This window comes from Gopherus evgoodei, chromosome 7 (assembly GCF_007399415.2).
Source record: "Gopherus evgoodei ecotype Sinaloan lineage chromosome 7, rGopEvg1_v1.p, whole genome shotgun sequence".
NCBI classification, from domain to species: Eukaryota; Metazoa; Chordata; order Testudines; family Testudinidae; genus Gopherus; species Gopherus evgoodei.
This window is the reverse complement of record NC_044328.1, coordinates 97,084,570-97,109,401: the sequence shown is the minus strand read 5'-3', so window position 1 is coordinate 97,109,401 and position 24,832 is coordinate 97,084,570. Positions and strand designations below refer to the sequence as shown.

General features: G+C 56.2%; 2 protein-coding genes and 1 pseudogene across 6 annotated transcripts; 1 reads left to right on the top strand and 2 right to left on the bottom strand.

Moving 5' to 3' along the window:
• Positions 1-878: 878 nt before the first annotated feature.
• On the bottom strand, positions 879-10,818 carry BSCL2 (BSCL2 lipid droplet biogenesis associated, seipin). 5 transcript variants are annotated; one of them, XM_030568785.1, is made up of 11 exons: positions 10,448-10,817; positions 9,602-10,191; positions 9,112-9,193; positions 5,540-5,683; positions 4,901-5,035; positions 4,360-4,457; positions 4,017-4,158; positions 3,596-3,671; positions 3,327-3,413; positions 1,727-1,816; positions 879-1,195 (listed from the first exon to the last, which is right to left on the bottom strand). In XM_030568785.1, exons 2-11 carry the CDS (start codon positions 9,808-9,810, stop codon positions 1,038-1,040), a joined length of 1,221 nt encoding a protein of 406 aa, XP_030424645.1. In that variant the 5' UTR covers positions 9,811-10,191; positions 10,448-10,817; the 3' UTR covers positions 879-1,037. The 5 variants fall into 5 exon arrangements, with proteins under 5 accessions (XP_030424645.1, XP_030424646.1, XP_030424647.1 ...); XM_030568786.1 differs by having other exon boundaries at positions 10,712-10,816; XM_030568787.1 differs by having other exon boundaries at positions 10,752-10,812.
• An 819-nt stretch (positions 10,819-11,637) lies between these two features.
• On the top strand, positions 11,638-15,779 carry GNG3 (G protein subunit gamma 3). The gene is made up of 3 exons (XM_030568790.1): positions 11,638-12,248; positions 13,642-13,747; positions 14,064-15,779. Exons 2-3 carry the CDS (start codon positions 13,649-13,651, stop codon positions 14,190-14,192), a joined length of 228 nt encoding a protein of 75 aa, XP_030424650.1. The 5' UTR covers positions 11,638-12,248; positions 13,642-13,648; the 3' UTR covers positions 14,193-15,779.
• A 163-nt stretch (positions 15,780-15,942) lies between these two features.
• Positions 15,943-22,878, bottom strand: LOC115654463 (annotated as a pseudogene).
• Positions 22,879-24,832: the final 1,954 nt, after the last annotated feature.

Sequence of the window (24,832 nt, the reverse complement as noted above, 5' to 3'; positions counted from 1 at the left end):
CCCAAGCCCTGCAAACAGGGCACAGATAAGTGCAGCTCCCATGCTGGGAAAGCACCATTGCACTCCCCCCTCCCCACCTCCTTAGCTTCCAGCCCAAGCCCTGTGAGGCTGGAGTAAAACAAAGGGGAGTTCCTGTACAGTCAGCACCCCTGCACCACTCCTTACAGCACCCTCTGCTGGAAGAGGCAGTCTGGCAGCTACAATGTTCTTCTTCCACCACCCCAGCACGAGGGCAAAGGCTGCAGGGAGTTTGTGGGTGGCTGGATACATGGACTGGGCTCAGAAGCCTGGCCCTGAACCATGTATCACTCATTGCAGCTACCAAGTGCCCACAGGGGTGGGTGACAAGTGAAGGCTGCTCCTGGCAGGAGCAGACACACCTCCCCTGCCAGGCTTACAGGCCTCTCTGGAATCCAGCTCCCACCTCGCCCCCATTACTGAGCCCTCTGGAATGCAGACATCACACAAGCCAGGCGAGAGAGCTCACGCTGGCTTCCTGGCTGCAGTGAGGTCAGTTCAGGAGGCTGGGGAAAATGCCCTGCCCATCCAGCTTCGGTGAGGCCTGGCCCAGGTTCCAGCACAGCAGACAGGAAGGGGTGCATCTGTGGAGATAGAATGGGGGAGCTGGGGGACCCCCATTCTGCTGCCATGGATGCCCTGCTTGGGAGCAGGGATGCCAGGGAGACACCAGCCAGCTCATCCCGCAGGGAGGGATCCCTCTTTGGTTGAGGGGGTAGGAGACAGAGCACAACTCATCTCAGCCCTTCACCACAGAGATTTAGTCCCTCCTCTCCGGGGAGAGGTCCTCAGCCTTGCTGTGGCCTAGAGCCCCAACATCTGCGCTTGCCCACACCCCACCCCCAGGCCAGCAGCCTGGCTCTGTTAGCAGGTGGTTTATTAAAATTACAGCAGTTCCAAGTGAGGGGCTGGGGGGGGCTGGAATGTAAACATGAGCTGGGAGCCTCGAAAACAAGGTCAGTGGTTTTTTGTTGGTTTTTTTTGGGGGGTGGGGTGGGGTGGAAGAGGCCATGGTGCCCTCAGGAGCTGGAGCAGATGTGTCTCTGACGGATCTCAGCCCCTGGGATGGGCTCAGCCCCCTCTCCCGGCTGTGGTACTGTTAGGAGTGTCCCTGCAGGGGGCAGGAAGCTGGCATCTGTGAACAGGGAGGACTCATCCACTGACTCGAACTCAGTCTCTGCAGAAGGAGAGGGTGAGAGACAGTTAGTCACTACAGAAGAGCAACAAGATTGGCGGGGCTATGGGGGAGAGCAGAGTGATAGAGACTCTGTGGGTGGGGCTCTCATAAGCTCCAGCAGGAGGAAGCTGCAGGGGTCCTGCAGACACACCCCTTCCTTCAGGGGCCAGACCCCCAAGGGGCACACAGACAGCCCACAGGAGACAAAGCCCATCCCCCATACAGGCAAGGGGCAGGGGACAGCCCACTGCCCTAAACAAAGCTGTTCCCAGCTGCACACCTCACCCTCAGCCCTACTGCATAGTGCAGTTCTAGGTTCCTGCTTGGGTACAGAGGGGCTCTGGGTGCCCTGATGGATGCTGGAGCCTTCAATCATAGCTTGGTGGGTAAGGAGTAGAAGCTAAAGGGGTTGTGGGGGAGGGGCTGAGAGTCAGGATACCTGGGTTCTATCCCCTGCTCTGGTGCACAGGGGTTGGGTTATGAGGAGCCTAGAGCCCCTTGGGGGAGGAGCTGGGAAACTGTGTTACCCACCTTCACTCAGATCCAGCTCCTTAGCCTGGGCTGTGTCCCCTATGGGGCCAATTGTCTCCAGAACCTCACCTGGTAGCTGTGGGGGAGAAGCTGCAGGGGAAGGGAAAAAAAAAACAAACAAAAAAGCAACAGGTCAGAGGCAGGGCCAGGTCCTGGAGTCCTGCCCCCTTGCATGGCAACTAGGATGAAGCACCAAGACAGGTCAGGTCACAGGGCATTGTCCCTTCCTCCACTCCTAGCGTAGCCAACAGGCCACGCTGGCCAAGGCTCAGTTCCCTCCCTGGTGGGCTCATGGGGTCCCACAGTAATGACTGGGCCTTCAAATGTACACTCACTGGAAAAGTAAATATAAACTGTCCCCCTAATCGGTAGCAGTAACCAGGCATGGGAAAGAGGCACTAGCAATAAGACTCAATGAGTCTCAGAGAGACCTACTGATGTGATTCAAGATCAACATGAAAATCATGACTGAAACCAAAGTGTGGGAACAAGAATTAACCAATCCAAATTGGTGTGGCAGAAATTAGGACTAATGAGTAAACAAAACATAAGGGGATGGGCTGGGCCACCCCCCACTGCCTTTCAGGGTCCTCAGGAAGAGACTTTAGGGGGAAAACGGGTGGAGACGGACGCTGGCTAAGACAGAAGAGCAGGAAGGAGGGAGCTTCACCATCATGGCTGCCACCCCCATTGTTTGCTGGGACCCCCAGATCCATTGCTGGGCCTTTGACCTCCTGATCCTGAGGCACACCCTTATCAGCCTGGGCCAGACAGAGGGATCTAGACAACATCACCACCTCAGCTGGCTTTGACAGAATCCCAACCCCTACCCCTTCACAGGTCCTTTTCCTCCCTTTGCTCTCCTATCCCTCTCCTTTTGCCTTAGTTGGCCAAGACTGCATATTCTGCAACACTGCTGTAAGCCTGTGACTAGCGAGGCAGCTACAAGCACTGCCGCGAACAGCCCAACCCTGGTACAAGTTTCAGGCGTGGGTAGCTGTGTCTGTTTACCAGCAGTAGATGCAGGTGAGGAGCAGCACCAGAGGCAGAAGCTGCATTTGCTGTCCCTTTATTTCCCCATTGGTTTTTCTTCTAAGAAACAGGATTGGACTTTAAACAGCAACAGCAGCAGCTCCAGCCTCTCTCAACTAATGTTCTCTCTGTTCCCGGAGGACAGTTACTGCCACCTATCATTGGTGCGAAGATTGAGAAGGTGGGGTGGGGTGGGGTGGTGGTGGTTTCTAAACTTCTCTCCAGTTGGAGAGGGAGAACAAGGGGATGTTGTTACAATGAAAGCCCGACTTAACCCTTCACATTCTAAATCCTCTCTCTTGCTCTGTATGGTTAACGAACCGTTCCCAGGGGACTGTAATGGTGTTTGGGGCTAAGCAGGCTGTACTCCAGCCCCCAACTCTTGGTTAACACTATTCAGTGGTGAGCAGCGATAGGGCCACGTTAACACCTTCGCCTCTTTGGGTCCATCTAAATTAATACAACAGCCCTGCCTCCCTGTCCTAGCCCCCCCTCAGTGGGAAGGGAACAGTCCAGCCTCAGGTTCCTGCCCGGCCCCCTGACCCAGCTGGAAGGGAATCGTCAGTACCTGATCCCTGGGGAACCCTCTCCTGGTCATTCTTGCCCAGCCCCATGGCCTCAGGCTGCAGTGTTGTCAGCTCCTCTTGGTCTTCTGCTTCAGGACAGAGAGCATCAGGGAAGGGGTGGGGCCAAGACTGGACCTGGTCAGCACCACCCCTCCCAGGTGAGAGTAATAAGACCCCCACCACCACCACCCAGCAACAGACAAATGGGAATCCCCCACCCCACCCCCACACACCAAAGGGAGAGTGTCCCCGCCGCCCAAACCTGCTGTACCTGGCCTGGGGGTAGCCATGCGCTGTCGTGCCTCCTCCCGCCGTTGCTGCAGGCTGGCCCCGTCCCTTGTGTTCACCTGGGGGAGCGGAGGTGGGAGAAGAGACCAGACAGTGGGGGGGAACCCGGCAATACCCAGTCTCCATTAATGCCACCCCCACCCCACCAGGGCCCCATGCCCCCTACTGCCTAGTTGGGCATAGTGCCTGGGGGGAGTTGAGGCAGGAGGCTATCGCCTCACCCTGCTGCACAGACCCGCCACTACTTGCCCTCTTATTCACATGGGATACATCCTCTGCTCCACACTACACCTTCCCTTCCTGCTCCACAGCCTGCCTCCCACCCCCCACTTTCCTCACACTCAATGCCCCACCCCATCCCTCTGCTCCCCTAGCCATGGAGCCCCATAGAGCCACCCTCTCACCTGTACCAAGAGGGGCTCCCGGGGCCACATGCTGCCCCAGATCCACTGCAGGTAGCTGAGGAGGACAATGACGCTGAGGAAGGTAAAGTTACTGGCCACACCCAGGATGGCCGAGGTCACTGGGAAATTATAGAGCAGGTACCTGGGGCAAGAGAGGTGGAGCCTAAGCATTAGGATGCTGCAGCCTGAATCCAGTCTTTCCCCTCCCAGACACACCCCCTCCCCCCCACAGCCCATGGGCCCTGCCCCTAACCCACAGGCCCCCCTCCCCGGCATTATCCATTGGGGTCAGATTACAGGGAGCAGCTTTGTGGGGCTCCCCTCCCCCCCAACCAATCCTCACCGCAGGCCTGTGAAGTGGGCATGGATCCGCAGCTGTGCCCCATAGATCTGGATCCGCTTGGTCTGGATTTCTATCACAGCTCCAACAGTTGGGACATACTGGAAGGGACACACACGACAGGCAGGGCACAGCTGCAGGTGGGGCCATCGCAAGATCCCCAACCCTGACAGCAGGGCATGCACCTGCCTCAAGCCCTGGTGCCCAACTGAGACAGCCAGGGCATGTGACCCTCCCCACCAACCTAGACAGAGCTGTAGTCACTCACACCCCCAGCCACCAAACTTGGACAGTCGAGCATATGCCTGCTCCCTGTTCTCCCTGAGCCCAACCCAAGCAATGGGGCACATGTGCCCCCACCATGCTCCCAACCCACACAGGAAGGGGAGCCATTACTGGCAGGGAAAAAGGGAGGGTCTCTGCGCCAGACACTCAGGGGCACTCCTGACAATCAGTTCCTGTGCTGGGGGTTGGGGAGCAGAGGCTCTGGCCAGCCCAGGCACAGCAATCTAGACAGCAAATGCAGAAGAGGCCTTCCCCTCACCGAGTCCTCCCTGTAGTCCGAGTACAGCTCCACCTCAACCATCTGCTTCTGCTCAGCAAAGCCCAAGAAGAAGAGCCCAGCAAAGACCAGGGTATCCAGGGTCTGGAGCAGGCCTGAGCGGTAATGCAGCATGGTCTGGGGGGAGAAGAGTCAGTGTTAGCATTGAACCCAGCCCCCCAACATCTCCCACCAGCTCCCCGGGGCCATTAGGGGCACTGCCAACAGGGAGCTGCTTCTTGCCCAAGGATCTCCCAGGGTTTCTAAGAGGAGTCCAGAGCTTCAGCCCTACTTCAGAGAGAGGAAGGGAATTGCCAAGAGTGTGCAGGGGCAGTTGCCAAGCACAGAATAGAACCCCAGTGTCCTGGCTCCAGCCCTCCCTGCCTAATTCACGAGACCCCCATTCCCTCCTAGAGTTGGGGATAGAACCCAGGAGTCCTGACTGCCAGCTCCCTTTGCTCTACTAACCCAGGTGTCACTGTAGCCCCTGGCTAAGGGTGGAATAGCTACCATAGGGAGCCCTGCCTCAGCCTCCCTGGAGCCTCTACCTGAGGCAGCAAGGCTAGGAATGTAGGTGTGTGCGGTGCTGAAACGGTGGAATGGATGGCTCAAGGAGGGCGCTGGGATGGGCCCCAGACTCACCGATCTGGTTGTAGAGGAGACAATGCGTCCACCCTTGGTGTAGCAGGACATCACCACCATGAACATGCCCAGCTCCTGGTTCACAGGCGACTCAGGCAGCTCCAGTTCCAGGGAGATGCGGTAAGGTTGCCCATACATCAGCACCTACAGGACAGCAGGAGGCATCAAAGAGAGGGGGTGCTGCTTGCCCCTCCTGAACCACCCTAGAGGCCCCACAGCCTCCCAAGACCCTACAGCTGGGGGAAAGCGCATCAGAGATGGAGTAGGGAGCCTGGCCCAAAACCCTTCCAGAGCCCCCTGCTTCAGGGAAAGAGCATCAGAGATGGAGCGGAGAGATTACTAACTGTAGTCTGTAAACTACCATTTAAATCAGCTTCTGTATCAAATGACTGGAGGATAGCTAATGTGATACCAATTTTTAAGAGAGGGCTCCAGATGTGATCCTGGCAATTACAGGCCACCTGACGTCAGTACCAGGTGAACTGGTTGAAATGATAGTAAAGAACAAAATTGACAGACACATAGAACGTAATTTGTTGGGGAAGAGTCAACATGGTTTTTGTGAAGGAAAATCATACCTCACCAATCTAATAGAATTCTTTGGGGTGGGGGGTCAACAAGTATGTGGACAAGGAGGATCCACTGGATATAGTGTACTTCGTGTGACATTCTATACCTTGGGGGAGAATCCTGGTAATCCCCACATTCCTCATTCATATATAATTGTGATATTCCATATAGATCAGGGTAGGCAACCTATGGCATGTGTGCCGAAGGCGGCATGTGAGCTGATTTTCAGTGGCACTCACATTGTCCAGGTCCTGGCTGCCGGTCCAGGAGGCTCTGCATTTTAATTAAATTTTAAACGAAGCTTCTTAAACATTTTAAAAACCTTATTTACTTTACATACAACAATAGGTTAGTTATATATTATAGACTTATAGAAAGAGACTTTCTAAAAATGTATTACTGGCACGTGAAACCTTAAATTAGAGTGAATAAATGAAGACTCGGCACATCACTTTTGAAAGGTTGCCGACCCCTGATATAGAACATGCCTTATAGGTATCAGGATAAAGGTTATGATCTGCTGAAAGTCACTGTTCTATCTAAACATGTATATCATTAGTGCACATGAAATTATGAGATTGTGTTTTATGGTTGGTTGTCAGTAAAACATGGGGGAAAATTGGGGGAAAATCGGCCAGAGACAACAGCAAGGAAAGTAACCAACACCCAGACAGGTGTCAAACAACAGTCAACAGCCATTGTCCAGCAAGGGAGCTACAATGCAATGACTCACCCGCATAAGGTCACACCAGGGGAATTGCTCAACCTTGCCTGGGGATTCAGCAATGCTCACCAGAGGTGCCTGAACTTGTGTTCTCCAAGTACATCACGGACTAAGGGTATAGAACAGAACACAGTGGCCACATGCTGGGCCTTTCTCCTGCCCCCACCTATGCTGCAAGCAACAAGGGCACTCAAAAGTCTTCAGTCTTCTAATAGGAGACTGGCCCAAAGTTTAAAGGACAAACCTGTATATTATGAACTGCAACATCCAGTGGGGTGAGAAAAACTGCTTAGTCTAGATGTTACCCAATCTACTAGGGTTGAGAGTTTAGACTGCCTGCTTATATTTTATTTTGGTAACTAATTCTGACTTTTTGACTATCACTTAAAATTTATCTTTTGTAGTCAATAAACTCGTTTTACTATTTCTCTTTACCAGTGAGTTTACATGAAGTGTTTGGTAAATCTGCTCAGGTTTGCAAAGGCTGATGTGTATCCACTTTCCATTGATGAAGTGGTGAACCAAGTAATAAACCTGCACTGCTTATCTTTGAGCAGTGCAAGATGGTATATTCCTGAAGTGCAAGGCTGGGAGGATTTGGCTGGTGCCTTTCTCTGTGATTCATGAGTGGCTCTGGGAGCATTCATGCAATCTAGGTGGGTGTGGGGCTCCACATCCAGTCGAGCTGAGTGAGAACAGTGCCTGGAGGGGTTTGCTGCTTGTCACTAGCAAGGTATTGTGAGAGACAACCCAGGCTGGAGAGTTAAGGGGACACAGCAATCCCACAGTCCCAGGCTGTACCCTGGGGATCCCGCTGCACTTTTCAGAAAGCCTTTGACAAGGTCCCTCACCAAAAGGCTCTTAAGCAAAGTAACCAGTCATGGGATAAGAGGGAAGGTCCTCTCATGGATTGGTAACTGGTTAAAAAATAGGAAAGGAAGGATAGGAATAAATGGTCAGTTTTCAGAATGGAGAGAGGTAAATAGTGCTATCCACCAGGGGTCTGTACTGGGTTCAGTCTTATTCAACATATTCATAAATGATCGGGAAAAAGGGGTAAACAGAGAGGTGGCAAAATTTTGAGTAGTTTTGTATCATCTGCAGACAGTTAAATCCTAGGAAGACCGAAGAGCTAGGCAACAAAATGGCAGATGAAATTAAGTGTTGATAAATGCAAAGTAATGCACACTGGAAAACATAACTCCAACTACACCTACAAAATTATGAGGCCAAAATTAGCTGTTAGCACTCAAGAAAAAGATCTTGGAGTCACTGTGGATAGTTCTCTGAAAACATCCACTCAATGTGCAGTGGCAGTCAAAAAAGTGAACAGAATGTTGGGAACCATTAAGAAAGGGATAGATAATAAGGCAGAAAAACAGCATATTGCCTGAGTCTATATAAATCCATGGTACGCACATATCTTGAATACTGCATGCAGAAATGGTCAGTCACCCCATCTCAAGAGAGAAATATTGGAACTGGAAAAGTTTCAGAAAAGGGCAACAAAAATTATTAGGGGTATGGAATGGCTGTCGTATGAGGAGAGATTAATAACGATGGGACTTTTCAGCTTGTAAAAGAGACGGCTAAGGGGGGGGAAATATGACTGAGGTCTATAAAATCAAGACTGATGTGGAGAAAGTAAATAAGGAAGTGTTATTTACTCCTTCTCATAACACAAGAACTAGGGGTCACCAAATGAAATTAGTAGGCAGCAAGTTTAAAACAAACAAAAGGAAATATTTTTTCACACAATGCAATGTCAGTCTGTGGAACTCTTTGCCATAGGATGTTGTGAAGGCCAAGACTATAACAGGGTTAAAAAAAGAACTAGATAAGTTCATGGAGGGGGTCCATCAATGGCTATTAGCCAGGAAAGGCAGGGATGGTGTCCCTAACCTCTGTTTGCCAGAAGATGGGAATGGGCAACAGGGGATGGATCACTTGATGATTACCTGTTCTGTTCATTCCCTCTGGGGCACCTGGCATTGGCCACTGTTGGAAGACAAGATACTGGGCTAGATGGACCTTTGGTCTGACTCAGTATGGCCGTTCTCATGTAACCCTCCCAGAGCCTCCGCTGCAGGGAAAGTGCATCAGAAATAGAGCAGGAAGCCTGCTCCCTAACCTCACCACTGCAAGAAAAGCTGTCACCCCCCCCCCACACTGCTGCCAGCTGGCCCCAGATAAAAGCATCCCACCCTTGGGTGCCCAGGGGGCCAGAATCCCAATGAGTTGAGAGCCTGTGATCTGCTTCACGCCCACTGGCACTTACCCTGTCCCGGTTGTTTTTGACCAGTGAGATGTTGGCAATGGGGAAGGAACAGAGATCAGGGCCTGGCGAGCCACAATCTGTCCTGTGAGACACAAGGCAGTGGGTCATGTTCAGGGGCCACCAGCCCTCCCAGCCCTCTTCAACCCAGGAGTTCAGACCCTTACTTTTGAGAACAGGTCTCAGCTCAGAGGCACCCACAACCCCAAAAAGTGTGTGTGGGCTCGGGAGGTGCCTAAGAGAGCCTAGTCTCAGGAGATCTGGCCCAAAGCAATGCTCAGGTGATGCACAGAATCCTATAACACAAGTTAGAAGGGACCACAAGGGTCATCTTATCTAACTCCTTGCCAAGATACAGCATTTATTGGTTCTAACGTATCCAAGACAGCTGGCTTTCCAGCCTCCTTTTGAAAACTGCCAGCGAAGGAGCTTCTACAACCTTCCTAAGCAGTCTGTCCCATCCCAGGAAGCATCCTGGGGGTGCCCCACTCACCTGAAGGTGTAGTGCACAGGGCTGACATAGCTGACAGTGGGCATGTAGGAGTAGTAAAAGCTGCCATAGAGAAAGACAGCGATCCAGAGCAGCAGCAACAGCACGCAGAGCAGGATAGCTGTCTGCAGCACTGTGCGCCGCACCCGCAGCAGCAGCAGTGCAGTCACCTCCTGGGCCCATTGCAGGAAAGGCACCGTACTACTCATCATGGCACAGGGGCCCTGGGAGGCCAAGCACTGGTGTCTGGGGGGGAGCCGAGCCCCCAGCTCCTGTATTGAGGAAGGGGGAATGGAGTGGCAGTGCCTGCTCAAGTGCTTGCGAAATGGCTCAGGCTGTTGGAGAGTTCTCTTGGCTGAACTGGAAAGGGCCCAGGCTCAATGGTTCCTTTACAGGGCAAAGGCTCTGGCTTAGGGCAGGCTGGCTGGCCCGTCTGTGCCACTTGGCCTCTCTAGCCATGGAAAAGGGCACCACGGGAGTCACTGGCACCAGGACATGGTGAGCAGGGCCATGCCAACAGGCTTGGCGCAAGCCTGTCCTCGGATTGGTCACACACTAGAGTCTTGCCTCAGGGGCTAAAGACTGGAGCCAATCTGAGGAAGAAAGGACACAAAAAACAGGGTTAGCATGGAAACCACATGGGTGAGTCTAGACAAGGATTGCATGACTAGGAGCCAGGACTCCTGGGTTCTGTGCCAGCCTGGGGGAAAGGGATGTGTTAGGAGTCTGGTTGCTTGGGCCTATTAGTAGCTTGGAAAGGGGGAGGGGAACAGGACTAGTTTGGGTACTAGTCTCAGCTAGACAGGAGGGCTTGGGAGTGGAGCTGGGAGTTCAGACTCCCAGTTTTACCTGTGAAAAGTGCTATCCAAGAACTCAGGGGAGGTCTCGTGGTTAGAGTAAGGGGCACTTACAGCCTGGATTCCCCAGCTCTGGGAGGGCGCTAGGAGCCAGGACTCCTGGGTTCTATCCCAGTCCTGGGGGGGGGGGTGTCTAATGGTTAGAGGGGAAGGGGAAGCTAGGACTCCCCGGTTCTGTCCCAGCCCGGTGCAGGGTGGCTCCGCGGTCAGGGCAGGAATCACGGAGCCCCAAGTTCTAGGACTGGGCGGGATGCACCAGGAGCCGCTCCCAGGGTCTCGGCACGTCTCTTGCTGACCAGTCCAGCTCCGTCCCGGATCAGCTGCTCCTGCTCCGCCTCTTCCGGCAGTGAGCGGGAGCCGGCAAAGATGACGCGACGGCGCGGGGGCGGGACCTGGAAAAACTCCTCCCACTGCAGGCACCGTCCGTCACATTATTAAGGACGCGCCTCTCCCTGTTTCCATGGTGACAAGATCCCCGAGCGAGCCCGAACAGACCCTTCTCCCGTGACACCCTGCCGCTCGTCCCCAGCCCCCCCCGCCACCACCGAGACCCCTCCCACTCCAGGGACAGCCCCTCTCAGAGGGATCCCCCAGCCCAGTGCCCTGTCCCCGTCCCCCCAGAGCAGCCCCCAGGGTCCTGCCTCTTCCCGCCCCCCTGAGAGACAACAAGACCAGACCCCCCCCCCCCCCGGACTGATGGGCTCCCAGCCAACTGTGCCGCCAGCCCGGACAGAGACCCCCTCTCACGTCCATGCCATGTCCTCCGCAGCAAGATCCGCCCTGGGAGCCTGACCCCCCTTCTCCACCGCATATACTCTTCCCCCCAGGGACCCTTCAACTTTGGGGCCCTCCCTCAGAGAGACCCCCTCCTCAGGGCCTCCCCCAGACAATGCTCTAAAGTATGGGGAAGCAGGGGAGAGAGCAGCAGGACTTGTTCTGGGGCCCAGCTGCACAGAGCTGGGCCAGTCCTAGATGCCCACTTGCCACCCCAGGTACATGGCAGGGAGCTGGGAGTCAGGACCCCTGGGTTCCGCTCCCAGTTCTGGGGGAATGGAGGTGAGAACTGGGAGGCTGGGAGCCAGGACTCCTGGGTTCTATGCCTGTCCCTGCAGAGACTTGCTGGGCTGCTCCAGATGTGTCTGTTCCCCTCTCAGTGCCTCAATTTCCCTCTCTCTAGACTGGGGCTATCCCTGGGCTCTCAGGTGTGAAACCAGCCAGTCCCCAGCAGGGCTGAACGGCGCTGCTTGTCCCCCACCCTCTCACACTCCAGGCACTGGCCCAGCCTCAGGCGCCCTGGGGAGGGGCTCAGAACCAGGCAGGGTAGCAGCACCCATGCCCCGCGTGGCCCCTGATGTCAGATTTCCAAATGAGTACGGTGCGGAGACAGCATCCTCACTGCAGCTACTGCGGGCCTGTACCACCAGCAACTGTGCAGGGGTGTCCGGGGCCCAGCCCCTTGCCTTTGCCCCCTCCTGGGGCACTCTGCCTCCCCAGCACCCACTCCCTTTCTCCTGCCTTGCCAGCGGCTGTGCACCAGGGGGCTCTGGGGCCTGGGCAAGGAGCCAGAGCTCAGCCAGGCTCCACTGGCCGCGCGCTCCTCCCCCCGGAACGGGTATGGTCCGCTCCCAGCATCGAGCGGCTCGGAGCATCCTCAAGGTACCACGGGCGCATTGAATTAGCCGCATCCCGGAGGAGGCACAGGGAGCGGAGCCGTCTGCAGGACGCCCGGGGCACCTGGGCACACAGGGGAGCCCATCCCAGAGTCTCTCCAGCTCTGGCAGCGATCGTTGGAGGTCAGTGTCCAGGGGTTCCCTGACTGGCCCCTGGGGCGTGCCTGGGTGCTCAGAGGGGCAGCCAGCCTGCGTGGCGGGGGGGGGGGGAGGGAGGGGGCAGCTGGTATCGTCTCTGTATAGTCAGAGCCCATGTGGGGCTGGATGGTGGATGAGGTCCCAGCCATGCCACTGCTCCGGGAAAGGAGGGAAGGAGGCATCGGAGATCGCGTCCCCCATCTGCACCCAAAGCATATTGCAGAGAGAGGGCAGGATTGAAAAGATGCTGCATTTAGGGGTTCAGGCAGATGCACTGTGGGGTGCAGTTGGGGAGTGGGCTGCTGGCGCTGCTAGAAGCAGAGCAGAGCAAGCAGCAGCCCCTTTGTCTGCACACAGGGCTGGGCTAGTCATCCTGTATCCGTGCCCAGCACTGTGCCAGGGGACACGGTTGCTGCTCCAGCAACAGCAGTGAGGGGCTGGAGGCTGCGACTCAGCTGGGTAAAAGGGGCTCAGCAAGGGACAAAGGGGCTGAAAGGTGGGCTAGAGCTGGGAGGGGGCACTCAGCTCCTGCCTCCCAGCCTTGTGCTCAGGCCAGTCTGGGATTTTGGGGCCCAGGGGTCTTAACCCCACCCGGAGACAATCCTGCAGGGCAGCACAGGGCCAACTGTGCCAGAGCCTGGGGATAGAAGGAGGATGGGGATCTCAGGGATGGTTGCCTCAGCTCCCCTCTCCCTGGGACTGAGCCCTGGGCAGGCAGCTGCCAGCACTGAGTGACCATAGGGGCAGGACAGTCCATTCTGCATCTACTGCCTCCCACAATCTCAAGAGGAGCAGTTAATGTACTTGGAACGATGCTCCTAGCCATAAAGCACTCCTGGCCATCGGATAGTACCTTGCTACCCATAGGCAATGACTCTCCCCCAACTTCTCCAAGGCAGGAGTAGCCATACTGGAGCAAATTGGGGCTGTCATTTGGGAGCAACCCTCTGCCACACCCTCCCCCAAGGGATTGGGCTCCAACTAGGGGTGCTGGGACTGTCAGGACACCCTCTAACCATGGGCCAGGTGGTCCTGGGCAGCCAAGATTGGCGATACAGGTACCCCAGGCAGCTGGGAGTTCTGGGTTATAGGGGGAAGCACTGGACAGCCAGGGTCAGGGATATAAAGCCCAGTCCAGGAGAGGGTGGGGCAGACGGGGAAGCTGGTGGGAAGCTGAGCCCAGTCAGGATTGGAGCCCCCTCCAACAGCCATCTGGGGACAGTGCTGAGGGGCTAAGAGTGACCCAAAGAAGCTGAGGGCAGGGGTAGTTGTCCAGGGCTCTGTGCTCATCCCAGTGGTCGAGGCTCCAGGATACAGGCCCCCAAGCGCCCCACGACCCTTGTCCATGCTGAGCCCAATCTGTGCTCTCCCTCTACAGGATCCCCATGAAGGGCGAAACCCCCGTCAACAGTACCATGAGCATCGGGCAGGCCCGCAAGATGGTGGAGCAGCTCAAGATTGAGGCCAGCATGTGCCGGATAAAGGTGGGGACTGGGGTGACATCTTGACCATTACTGTGGCAGAAAAGGGCCCCACCCACTCACCCACCTCCAGAGCTGGAGCAGCGTGGAGTTCCCCCCAAAGCCAGTGCTCCTGCCCCACTCCCTGCAGCATCCCCTGTGGGGAGGAAAGAGCTGGAGTAGCCAGGAACTCCCCGCCACAGCCAGTGCTCCTCCCCCATTCTCTGCAGTGCCCCGTTAGGAGAGGCCAAGGCTGGAGTAGCTAGGAGCTCCCTCTGCTCCTCGCAGCACCTTCCTCTGGGTCCACCCTGCAGAGTTCTCACCCTTCCCCTCCCTGCAGGTATCCAAGGCAGCAGCTGATCTGATGACATACTGTGATGCCCACGCCTGCGAAGACCCACTCATCACCCCAGTGCCCACCTCTGAGAACCCGTTCCGCGAGAAGAAGTTCTTCTGTGCCCTGCTCTGAGCCCTGCCTGCCCCACCCCTCAGCTACAGCCACCGTGTAATCCCCACTCTTAGCCTCTCCCCCGACCCTGCCTGGGTGATTGGGCACAACTTCCCAGGTAGGGCCTGACCCACCACCAAACTCTCAGGCCCTCCTAGAACCAACTTTGGAGCTGGGTGTTTGGCTGGGACCACTCCCCCAACCCACACAAACTTCCACAGACAGGGCACTTGCCCAGAGCACAAGTCCCCGAAGCCCCTCCCCTTCAGGGGGAACCCGCCCCACCCCTACTCCACACACATCAAAGCAGGAGGGGGTTTCACACCTCGCCCCAGCAGGAGTCACACCAAGACCTGCTCCCATCTCGAGCCCTGGGGCAGCTGAAGCTGCAGGTCCATCCCCAGCAGCATCACAGACCCCGAATCACCCCAATTCCATTAGGAGGGAGGGTGTTAGCTCCCAGCCTGCTGCTCCTGGGTGCCAAAGGGGGAAAGAGGCCCTCTCCTTCCCTCAGGGCTGGAGGGGCAGCGCCCAGATTGCAGGGCTCAGCCGCCCCACACAACGTAAACGGAGACTTTGAGAATAAAGTAACAGAAGGCACAGAGCCTGGGGTGGCATCAGTGTTATAGCGGCACCAGAAGCAGTCCTGGAGGTGAGGCTGACATTAGGGGGCCTGGATTGGGGGATGGGGTGGGCATGGGCAGTGCCATCAGCAGAGGCTGGCAGGAGGTGGATAGGAACACTGGCTAGGGCTTGTTTGTGGGGTGGGCAGGGGGCACTTTTGGGACTAGAGGCCTAGCTTGAGCAAAGAGTGAGGGCCAGCGCAGTGCCAGGGGCTTTGCTGACAGTGAGGCCCCGCCCAGTCTGTATGGGGACTGGGCAGCCTCCAGCAATGGGGCCCGGTGGTGGGAACAATGCCCAGGATATAGTCCCCAGAACCAGTCACCATCCCAGTGGAGATTGGCTCAGGGACCCCAGGAGGGAAGGGAGCAGCCCAGACACTCCCTACTCCCCTGCCCAATTCCCAGCCCTGGGGAAAGCTCAGTGGCTTCCTACACACACAATAATCCACCCCACCCCACCCCACCCCAAAAATAGCACCTGGCACCCCTCCCCTCCCCGCCAGTCCCTGTCCCAGTGCTGGGGCACACATGGCCCCCTCACCTGAGAGGGCCAAACAGCACTCACCCCAGTCCTCTCGTGCTCCGCCACTGACACATCACTGGGCTCACAGTGAAACTAAATAATGGCTCTTTACAGCTATTTCTATACAGTGAAAAAGCAACTACGAGACTGCCCACAGCAGGGGGCAAAACAGGGAGATCCAGGCATGGGGGAGAGAAGACAGGGGTGCCCAGAGGGAAAGCGCAGGTGATCTTTGTCCCCATGGGGGGCAGGAGTGACAGGTGGAGCAGGAGCTGGATTCGGGCTGGGGCTCCCAACGCGGAGCGAGCACAGTCCGCCTAGCACAGTCCTGGAGTGAGGGGGAGGGGAGCTGCACAGTCCGGCCTCCAGCATGGGGGAGCAGAGTGTGGCATTCAGCCTGTAAACCACAGGCCGGAGTTCCCCAGCATGGGCAGCACTGGCGGGTGAAGGGGGCAGAGTGAAGTTACAATTCCCTCTCTCCCAGGAGCGGTGGTGTTCCCCAAAGCGCCAGGGGGTGCAGGGCAGAGCAAGAGGCACATGGTCCCTGTGATTCTTTGCTGAGGGTCTGGGTGTCAGGGGTTGTCCTGGGGCAGAGCCCCTGCAACTGACAGACGGCCAGGGAGGCTCAGAAAATCTTGATGATGGAGTCGCGGAACTTCCTGACACCGACCCACTTCACTGAGAGAGGAGAAAGGGGGGGTGAGAACTAGGAACTCTCAGACCTCCCTCACACACAGCAGATTCCCCCTCCTCTCTCCCTACCCCACATGCAAGGCCGATTTCCTCCACCCCCCAAACAGAACCCAAGTGACAGCCTGGGTGGAGGGGGAGGCCCCAGAAACCTTGATGAAGGATTTGTGGAACTTCCCGACAGACTCACTTCACCGTAGGAGGACGGAGGCAGATCCCACGCCCCATGGCATCCCCAAACCAGGGAACCACACAGCACCCTAAAGGGGGTGCCCAGCATGCCCATCCCCAGGCCCTGATGCTGGGGCTGTGACCCAGGCCAGCAGGCTACTCAGTAGGGCTGTGGACATACCTGGCACCTCGAGGTAGCGCTCGATGAAGTGGACACAGCTCTGGGCTTGCGGAGGCAAGTCGGCAAAGCTGCGGGCCTGCTCTGCTGCACTGCCAGCCTGGCAGCGTCTCGTAGCCCACCGACATCTTGTTCAGCAGCTCCTGGCTCGCTACGGGGAGCAGAGAAGCTTACTGGCTGCTGCAGGGCCCAAGGGAGCCCCTATCCCCCACAACCCCAGGATGGTTCATCCCCTACTAGCCAAGGAGCCCCTATCCCCCTCCCAGGAAGCCCCTTCCCCACATCTCATTCCCATGGCAGTCTTGCCCGCACGCCGCATGCCACTCCCCACCACCGCGACAGCTCTGTCCCCTGCACTCCCTGGAGGGATGCCTGTCCCAACCCAGGGATGGCTCAGTCCCTCCCCTCTCAGGAGCTTCTCCTGCCCCCAAGCTCAGGGGATACAAGGCCTGAGGCCCAGAGGTCACTGCCCTCTCATTGTGGGAAAGGCAGAAGAAAGGACAAAACCTCCCCTTCACAGGGTAACCCCGCCACTGGCTCACCTGGGAAGTAGGCGATGGGTTTCCCCTCCAACCGGTATTCCACGCCCACCTTAATCTCCGGGAAGGTGTCCGGAATATCCAGCTTGATGAGCACCAGGCTGCAGGGAGAGCAGGGGGTAGGTTATACTGGCGGGGGTGGGGGGGACCAGAGAGTGTGGGAGGCAGTGACTGACAGTAGGGGAGTGCATGAAATGAGAAAGGTTAGAGAGACTGTAGGAAGGGAATGTCATAGTATCTTTCCCAATTCTGAACCTTAGCGTCCAAAATATGAGTACTAGCATGAATTCCCCTAAGCTTAATTACCTGCTTAGATCTGATAAGCTGCCACCAATCAGGAATTCGAGTGCCTGATACACTCTGGTCCCCCAAAAACCTTCCCTGGGGACCCCCAAGACCCAGACCCCCCGGATCTTAACACAAGGAAAGTAAACCCCTTTCCTCACCGTTGCCTTTGTCAGCCTTCCCCTCCCTGGGTTACCCTGGAAGATTACTGTGATTCAAACTCTGAATCACAACACAGAGAAATTAGGTCTCCTGGAGAGAGAGAGATAGATTCATGCTCCGTGAATCTAAAACAAAGCGATTCCACCCTTCCCCTCCCTTCTCCTTCCCTGTTAAGTACAGACTCAATTCCCTTGAGCCTCAACAAGGGGAAAAAAATCAGACAGGTCTTAAAAGCAAAACTTCTAATAAAAAGAAAAAAAAGTAAAAGGTCTATCTCTGCAATTTAGATGGTAAAAAGTTACAGGGTCTGTCAGCTTAAGAAATTGGAGAAACAGCCTCCTCCAATAGGAATACAATTTAAAATACTTCCAGCCAAATACACATTTGAAAATAAAGGAAAACAAATAAAAAGACTATACCGCCTTTCTACCTTTATACTTACAAAATTGGAATAGAAGATTAGAGAGCCTGTAGGTAAGCGTGGTCACTCTCAGAGCCCAGAGAGAACAAAGCAAAACCCAAAAAACACAGACAAAGGCTTCCCTCCACCGAGATTTGAAAATATTTTGTCTCCTCATTGGTCCTCTGGTCAGGTGTTGCAGGTCACTATTTGTTAACCCTTTACAGGTGAAAGAGACATTAACCCTTAGCTATCTGTTTATGACAGGGAGGGACAATGAGCGGCAAGGATTGGAGAGTGAGGGGTGTGTGAGTGAGGCTGTGGGTAATGGGGGAGGAGATGGCAGGGTGAGTGTAGAGGGGGTTACTGAGGCTATGAGGTGGGGGCAGTGATTGCAGCCCTTACGCGCTGAATCCGTTGATCATATGGGTGTATCTCACCAGCATCAACTCTAGTCACCCGCAGCAGCGTTTTCGGCCTGTGGTGACGCCAAATTCTTGACCCCGTGACTGCAGCAGTTCCCCAATCTCCTGTGGGGCCAGAGGGGAAGGGACAGGCCGTTACTCCTGGGACCCTAGGGCTCCCAGGGCGCCAGAATCTTCCCTGCTCCCTGGGATGGGGGACCGAGGGTCCTCCCTATCCCTTGAGGGGAAAAGCCTATGAATCCCACTTCCCTCTCTCTGCGACTGCCCATAAGCATCAGGGAACATGTCCCCCAACTTCATAACTGGCCATTCAGATCCACCCTCTACACTCACATTGTTCTGCTCGGTGGGGAAGGTTCCAACACCCACTCGGGTGGTGTAGGCCTTCACCACGCCATACACCTTCCCGATGTGGCAAGGTGGGACGCCAGGCCTGTGCAGACGCCTCCCACTGTGCAGTTCGAGGATGTCATGAATGGATATGTCCCTGGGGAGAGATGAGAGGCCAGAGTGAGCTAAGCAGGGGGTGGCAGCAAATGGGGCCTTGAGATATGGGACTCAGGTTCCCCTATCCCCAGCTCACACACACCTATCCCAGCCCCAGACTCCAGTTGTGATGAGGACTCTCTTCCCAGCCTGCACTGCGGTGATCAGAACGTGTCTCTTTGGCTCCCACTGCTTTTGCTGTGCAGAGCCCCGGGGAGCAGGGAGGGGTGCAAAACGTGGGAATTTTGGTGCTATTTTTATTAACAATGTGTGTGACTCAGTTTCCCTACTCACTTTGTGTTGCTCCCTGCTGGGGGTGAGGGTTAATTTCTCCTCTGAGGAGACTGAGAAGGGATGGCTGGTGCCACACAACCATATTGGTTCCAGCCCAGATAACTTATCCAGAGCTGAGTGCAGTCAGCCCAGATGAAGGGAGGGCCCTGCAGAGACAATGGAAACCCCAAGCAAAGCACGACAGCGAACACAGCAGGGCTGGAGTTAGGGACAAAGGAGCAGCAGTGGTGAGGAGAGAGGGCGATCTTGGCAGCCCCAGGCAGAGCACACACAGGGTAAAACAGACATGGGCTCCAGGAGGCCACAAAGAAAGTGGGGCAGTTGCTTCTGCCAATACTGGCTCAGATCTAAGTCCTGCTTTCACCGCTAGCCCAGGTCTTGAAGCCTTGCAGCTGCCATGGGAAAAGCTAAGCCCAGGGCCTGGCATTCCCTAGAGACTGCACAGAGACAGGGGGGCCTCACCTGCCATACACCGGGCACGAGGGCAGAGCGCCGCACTTACCGAAGTCGATATCCAGCAGCGCAGCATTGGCTCCTTCCACCAGGATCTTCTTGGGGGGCCAGTGCAGGGTCTGGTGCATGAATTAGACACCATCCTTCACCAGAGGCCGGATCCTTTCAGCACAGACCTGGGGAGAGATGCTGGGATGCTACCACTCATCTCTGGGGCTACTCGGGGACACTGGGTGCTCTCAGCCAGCTAAGGGATCAGAGTGTATTTCCAGGGGAAGGAAGGGCGGTTCCTGGGAGGTTGGTTCATATCCAGGTAGGGGACCCTGGAGACAAGAAGAAATTGTGAGTGGTTCTCAAGGAGGTAGGGATCCCCAGAGGGGAAGGTGGTGTTTCTGGGGGGCAGGCTGGTTGTCAGCCAGGTGGGGGACTCCTGGGGGGAAGGGTTATTCCTAGGGCAGAGGGGAGGGTGGTTCACAGCTGGGGGGCATCACTGGGGCCCTCACCCACCTTCAGCTGTTGCAGCTCGGCCTCTGTGTTGATGGTGAGAGCCGGGTACATGGCCTTGTACTGCTGGGCTAGCACCCTGAACCTGAGAGATAGAGATGGGGACCAGTCATCCCACAAGGGCACCCCTAAACGCTACTGCACTACCTGGAGTCACAAACGCCCAAGCTCTGCACTGTCACATGGGGTGTGATGTGTGAACAGATTCCCAGGGCAGAGGCAGGGCATCCTGAGAAGGCCCCAGGGCTGGGAGGCATGAATGGATCCCCGGGGGGGCTCTGGGCATCTATGTGAAAGGATTCCTCCCACCGTTCCTTCTCCCTCAACTCACTTCTTGGAGAACTCATGGAAGTCGGCCAGCAGGTCACAGATGCGCAGGCCGGTGTGGGAAGCCTTGCAGGCATAGACAGTGCCAATGCCCTTCTTGGTGATGCCCAGGCTGCCAGGGAAGCAGGGTCAAAGCTGGGTAGTGGTGGGAGCTCCTCCTATCCACCAGGTTGCAGCCAGATTGGATGCTCCCCACATTGGCCCAGGCTGCAGGGAGAGAAGCTACCCTGACACCAGAGGATGGGAATCCCACAGAAACAGCTTCCCCTCCCCCCAACCTCAACCTAGCCTCTGCCATTGGTGACCCAGGGGAACCCCTAACAAAATGCCCCGCTCCAGAGGACCCAGCCATAATCCTCCCCTGGCCCAGGCCCAGGCCCAGCTCCATCCCTCCTGCCCCTCCCAAATGGGGACCCAGCTGTTAAGCCCCTCACTTCTTGCCATCCTGCTGCTGCCGCTGCTGCTCCTGGATCCCATCCACAGCCTGGTGGAAATCGAACACTGTGGCAAGACAAAATGGGAGATGAGGTGAGATGGAAGGGACACTCCTCTGCTACCACTGCCCCCACCAGCCCCCTCCCCATCTGCTGACACAGCCTGCTCAACCCCCCCCCCCTTCCGCTGTTCAGCTGCCTCGTCATCCCCTCCCAATGAGCCCAGTGCCCCTGGGTCTTGATAGGAGACATTCCAATGGTAGAAGAGGTCCCAGATGATGCAGATAGTGCCCCCTGCTGGCTGCTCTGGACTTACCAATGTGAGCTCTATCTGAGATCACCGTGCGGGACTCCCAGCCCTCCAGACCTGCGGGGAAGGAAAACACATTACTGTGGGAAGGTCAGCCAGGATCACCCCTGGGCCTCCCTCCTTGGGATCCCAGGCCTAGCCTATCCTACATGCCAGGCCTGAGCCTCCCATCCCCATGCATAGGGCCGGTGACAGCCCTGCTATAAAGAGTGGGAACTGGGATTTATTTACTGTGCCTTTATGTAACTGGGGGAAAGAACAGAACCCAGGAGTCCTGACTCCCACCCCTGCTCTAACTCACTAGACCCCAATGCCCTCCCAGAGTTGGGCAGCTAACCCAAGAGTACTGCCCCTCCCCACTCCCTACCTCACCGCAACCACTAGACCCTCTCTCTGAGGAAGGGAGCAGCAGGGTGGCTGGGGTTGGTCACTTACCAGGCCCTTTCTCAGCTTCTTCAAAGAGTCCTGGAAGATGGATGACCACTCAGTTTCCTGGAAAGACACCCAGCAGCAGGGTCACAGGCTGGAGTGCAAGGGGTTGAATGAGGGGCAAAGAGCCTAGCAGAGATATGGAGTGCAGAGGTGGTATTGCAAGTTAAGACTCTGCCGACTATTGGAGGTGGAGGGGTGTTGGAGATCAGGATGAGGATGCAGAGGGGTACTGGGAAATAGGGTATTTGCAAGTGGGGGATGTCACTCAAGGATGAGGAGGTGGCATGGCAATTCAGGCCCGCACAGGACAATGGAGAAGATGAGGTGTAGAAAGTAGGTGGAGGTGCAGGGAGATCTTCCAGGGATGAGGGCTGTGGCATGGCAGTTTGGGCCCCTGCTGGGTGCCAGGTGGGGAATATGGGGTATATTGGGTAGAGGGAGGGCTCTCACTGATCAAGGTGGTGGCACTGGGGTTGGGGAGACAGGAGAATACTGGAGTACATGGGGAGGTGTTGGGGGCAGGGCTGCAGTGGGATTAGGGTGTATGGAGATCACTCACCGAGGAAGGAGGTGGGGTGTCAGGGCAGAGATGCAGAGGTATATTGGTGCGCACAGGGATCACTCACTGAGGAAGAAGGTGGGGTGTCAGAGCGGGGATGCAGGGGGATATTGGGATACATGGGGGGTCACTCACTGAGGAAGAAGGTGGGGTGTCAGAGAGGGGATGCAGGGGGATATTGGGATACATGGGGGGTCACTCACTGAGGAAGAAGGTGGGGTGTCAGAGAGGGGATGCAGGGGGATATTGGGATACATGGGGGGTCACTCACTGAGGAAGAAGGTGGGGTGTCAGAGAGGGGATGCAGGGGGCTTTTGGGGTGCATGAGGGTCACTCACCCAGGAAGGAGGTGGGGTGTCGGGGCGGGGATCCAGGGGGATATTGGGATGCACGGGGGGGTGTCACTCACCCAGGAAGGAGGTGGCATGGCGGTTCAAGACCCCGCTGGGCAGCAGATGGAAATTGTACTCGACCAGCCCCACCACCACGGTGTGGCCCGCGTTGTTCCCCCCCCGTGGGGACAGGCCGGTCAGGAGGGCGGCGCGTTGGGGTCTCAGGAGCTACCCCCACCCTAAGCCCGCCCTGGTGGTGAGACCCTCCCCACGCGCGTTCACCCGGTACCGCAGAGCACCCCCCTGCTCTCACCTGGCACCTGCACACCAGGTCGGCGTCCATGGCCAGGAGATCCACCACCTTCCCCTTCCCCTCGTCCCCTCACTGTGCCCCTAGCACCACAGTCACCCGGTTCGGAGCCCGACCCCGCGTTTTCTGCCCCAGCCACGTGCAACCTCTAGCCTGCCAGACACAGGGGAGCGTGGCGGCGCCCACGCCAGCTTCAGCGCCCTGAGCCAACATGGCGGCGCCCAGGGTTGTATCAATTGTTGAGCAACATGACGCGGCACGGACGATGGGTGCGCGCGCACACGTATTCCTACCCTGCAAGCTGCACTTCAAGCATCCTCCATTCCAGGACTCAAGATGGCGGTTCCTTTGGTAGCTTCCAATCCAGAATCCAAGGTGGCGACGTCTTAGGTAGCTTCTATTACACGATCTAAAATGGCGGCCGCTCGGGCAGTTTCCGTTGCGGCAACCAAAAGATCGCAGCGTTCAGAACATGTTCTGTTCCAGAAACTAAGATGGCAGCATCCCGCATCAGTGCCTGGCCGCGAATAATACGATGGTCTTCAGCCAGCTTCTGTTCCACACACTAAAATGGCTGTACGGAGGGACGCTTTAATCCCATGTTGTGGCAGCACCAGAGGCTCCAGTGGAAGGACTGGAGGCACTGCAGCCCTCAGACTAATCCTCTCTGTCTGCCATAGCTCAGACTCTAACTAGACAGAACCATGCAGTCCCGGCCACATGTTACACAATCCCAGTCCTACATAACCCTCTCTCTGAACCTGCTCCCCAAGCCACTGGTATCTGACCACATGGGCATACATGATGCTGACCCAGCAGGGATTGAATCAGGGCCTCCACGGTTTAAAGCATAAACTGATACTGCTTGAGTTAAAGAGGCAGGCTCCGCAGCTGGGCCTGTAACAGACTCACAGGCTGTGGAGGTTGGGGACATGTAACACACCAACCAGTCAAAATACCAGTGACTCCAGCACCAACACTCACCCACCTCTCCCAGCTCTGGAATTCACTCTCCAAGAAGGCCTCTGTTCTCCTTCTGATCCCATGAGCTCATGGCAGGGCTCCTGCACACCCAGTGGCTTTGGTTCTAGTAACCAGGAAGATGACTCCTCGACCTCAAGGGAAAGGAGTGTTAGTGGTGATGGTAGAGGCATTATTTCCTTGCTTCCAATACCACAATAGGAAACAAGATGAGGACACTCACACTGCTCTAGACCAATGTGATGGCACCTGTGTTTTGACCATCCTACAGTCAACATGGCTGCACCCAGGGGAGGTAGATGATGCGGTGGGAGTCACACATTCAGAGACAAGTTGGATGTCAGGAATCATGTCCATTTATTATCTGTGAGAACAAGGAGTGACTGGAAAGTCTCCAAGTGTCATGGGGCAAAACTGCCACCCAGTACACAATGGTGTTCCTAATGTCCTCATGAAGGCAGCGTTTCCAGCAGGCAACAAGCCAGGATGTTCTTGAGCAGCTTGGGTCCCACTCTCTGATATGGGGCCCAAGCATGTCTCGGAAGCAGAAGGCTGTGGTTGCGGTTCTCTCTGGGGTGATCCCATAGCTACTTTGACTCAAAGCTCTTCTGGAAGAGAGGGCTGAGAGTAAGTGAAGGACAGAATCAAGCACCTGGTGGGGCTCCTTCCAGAAGTCTCTTCACCACCACCACCCCTGCCCTTCTCATCATCATCCCACCACAGCCTGTGTCTGTAGCAGATGGGACATGGCTCCCTGACCCACCCTCATGGAACCATGCACCCCACAGACTGCAACCTCACCAGGAATGGACGCTCTGCCAATGCAACAGGGAGCCTGGGATCTCATTGCGTTGTGGTACCTGGGAGTGCCCTGGGAGAGGGAACCCCAGCATGGGGCACCCACTCCTGCTCTCACTCATTCCCTGGAGCTGTTGGGGGTGTTAGCACTCATCTGGTGCTGCACAGAAACTGTTAGCCCAGGTCCCCCTCCCCTGACACACCAGCATTTGGTTCAGCTCCTCCACAGTCGCTTTATCCTCCAGAATCCTGGGCAAAGGGGAAAGGAGCTTCCATTACTGATGTGAACCCTGACCCCCACATCGCTAAGGCTAGATGGATAATGCACTGTTGAGATGGGGAAGATAGATGAGGCTGGTGTCCAGCCCACTGCCCGACCCTGTCATCCACAACTACTGCCCTTGCTCTCCATGTCTTGTATCCTTCCTTCACCCACAGGCCCATC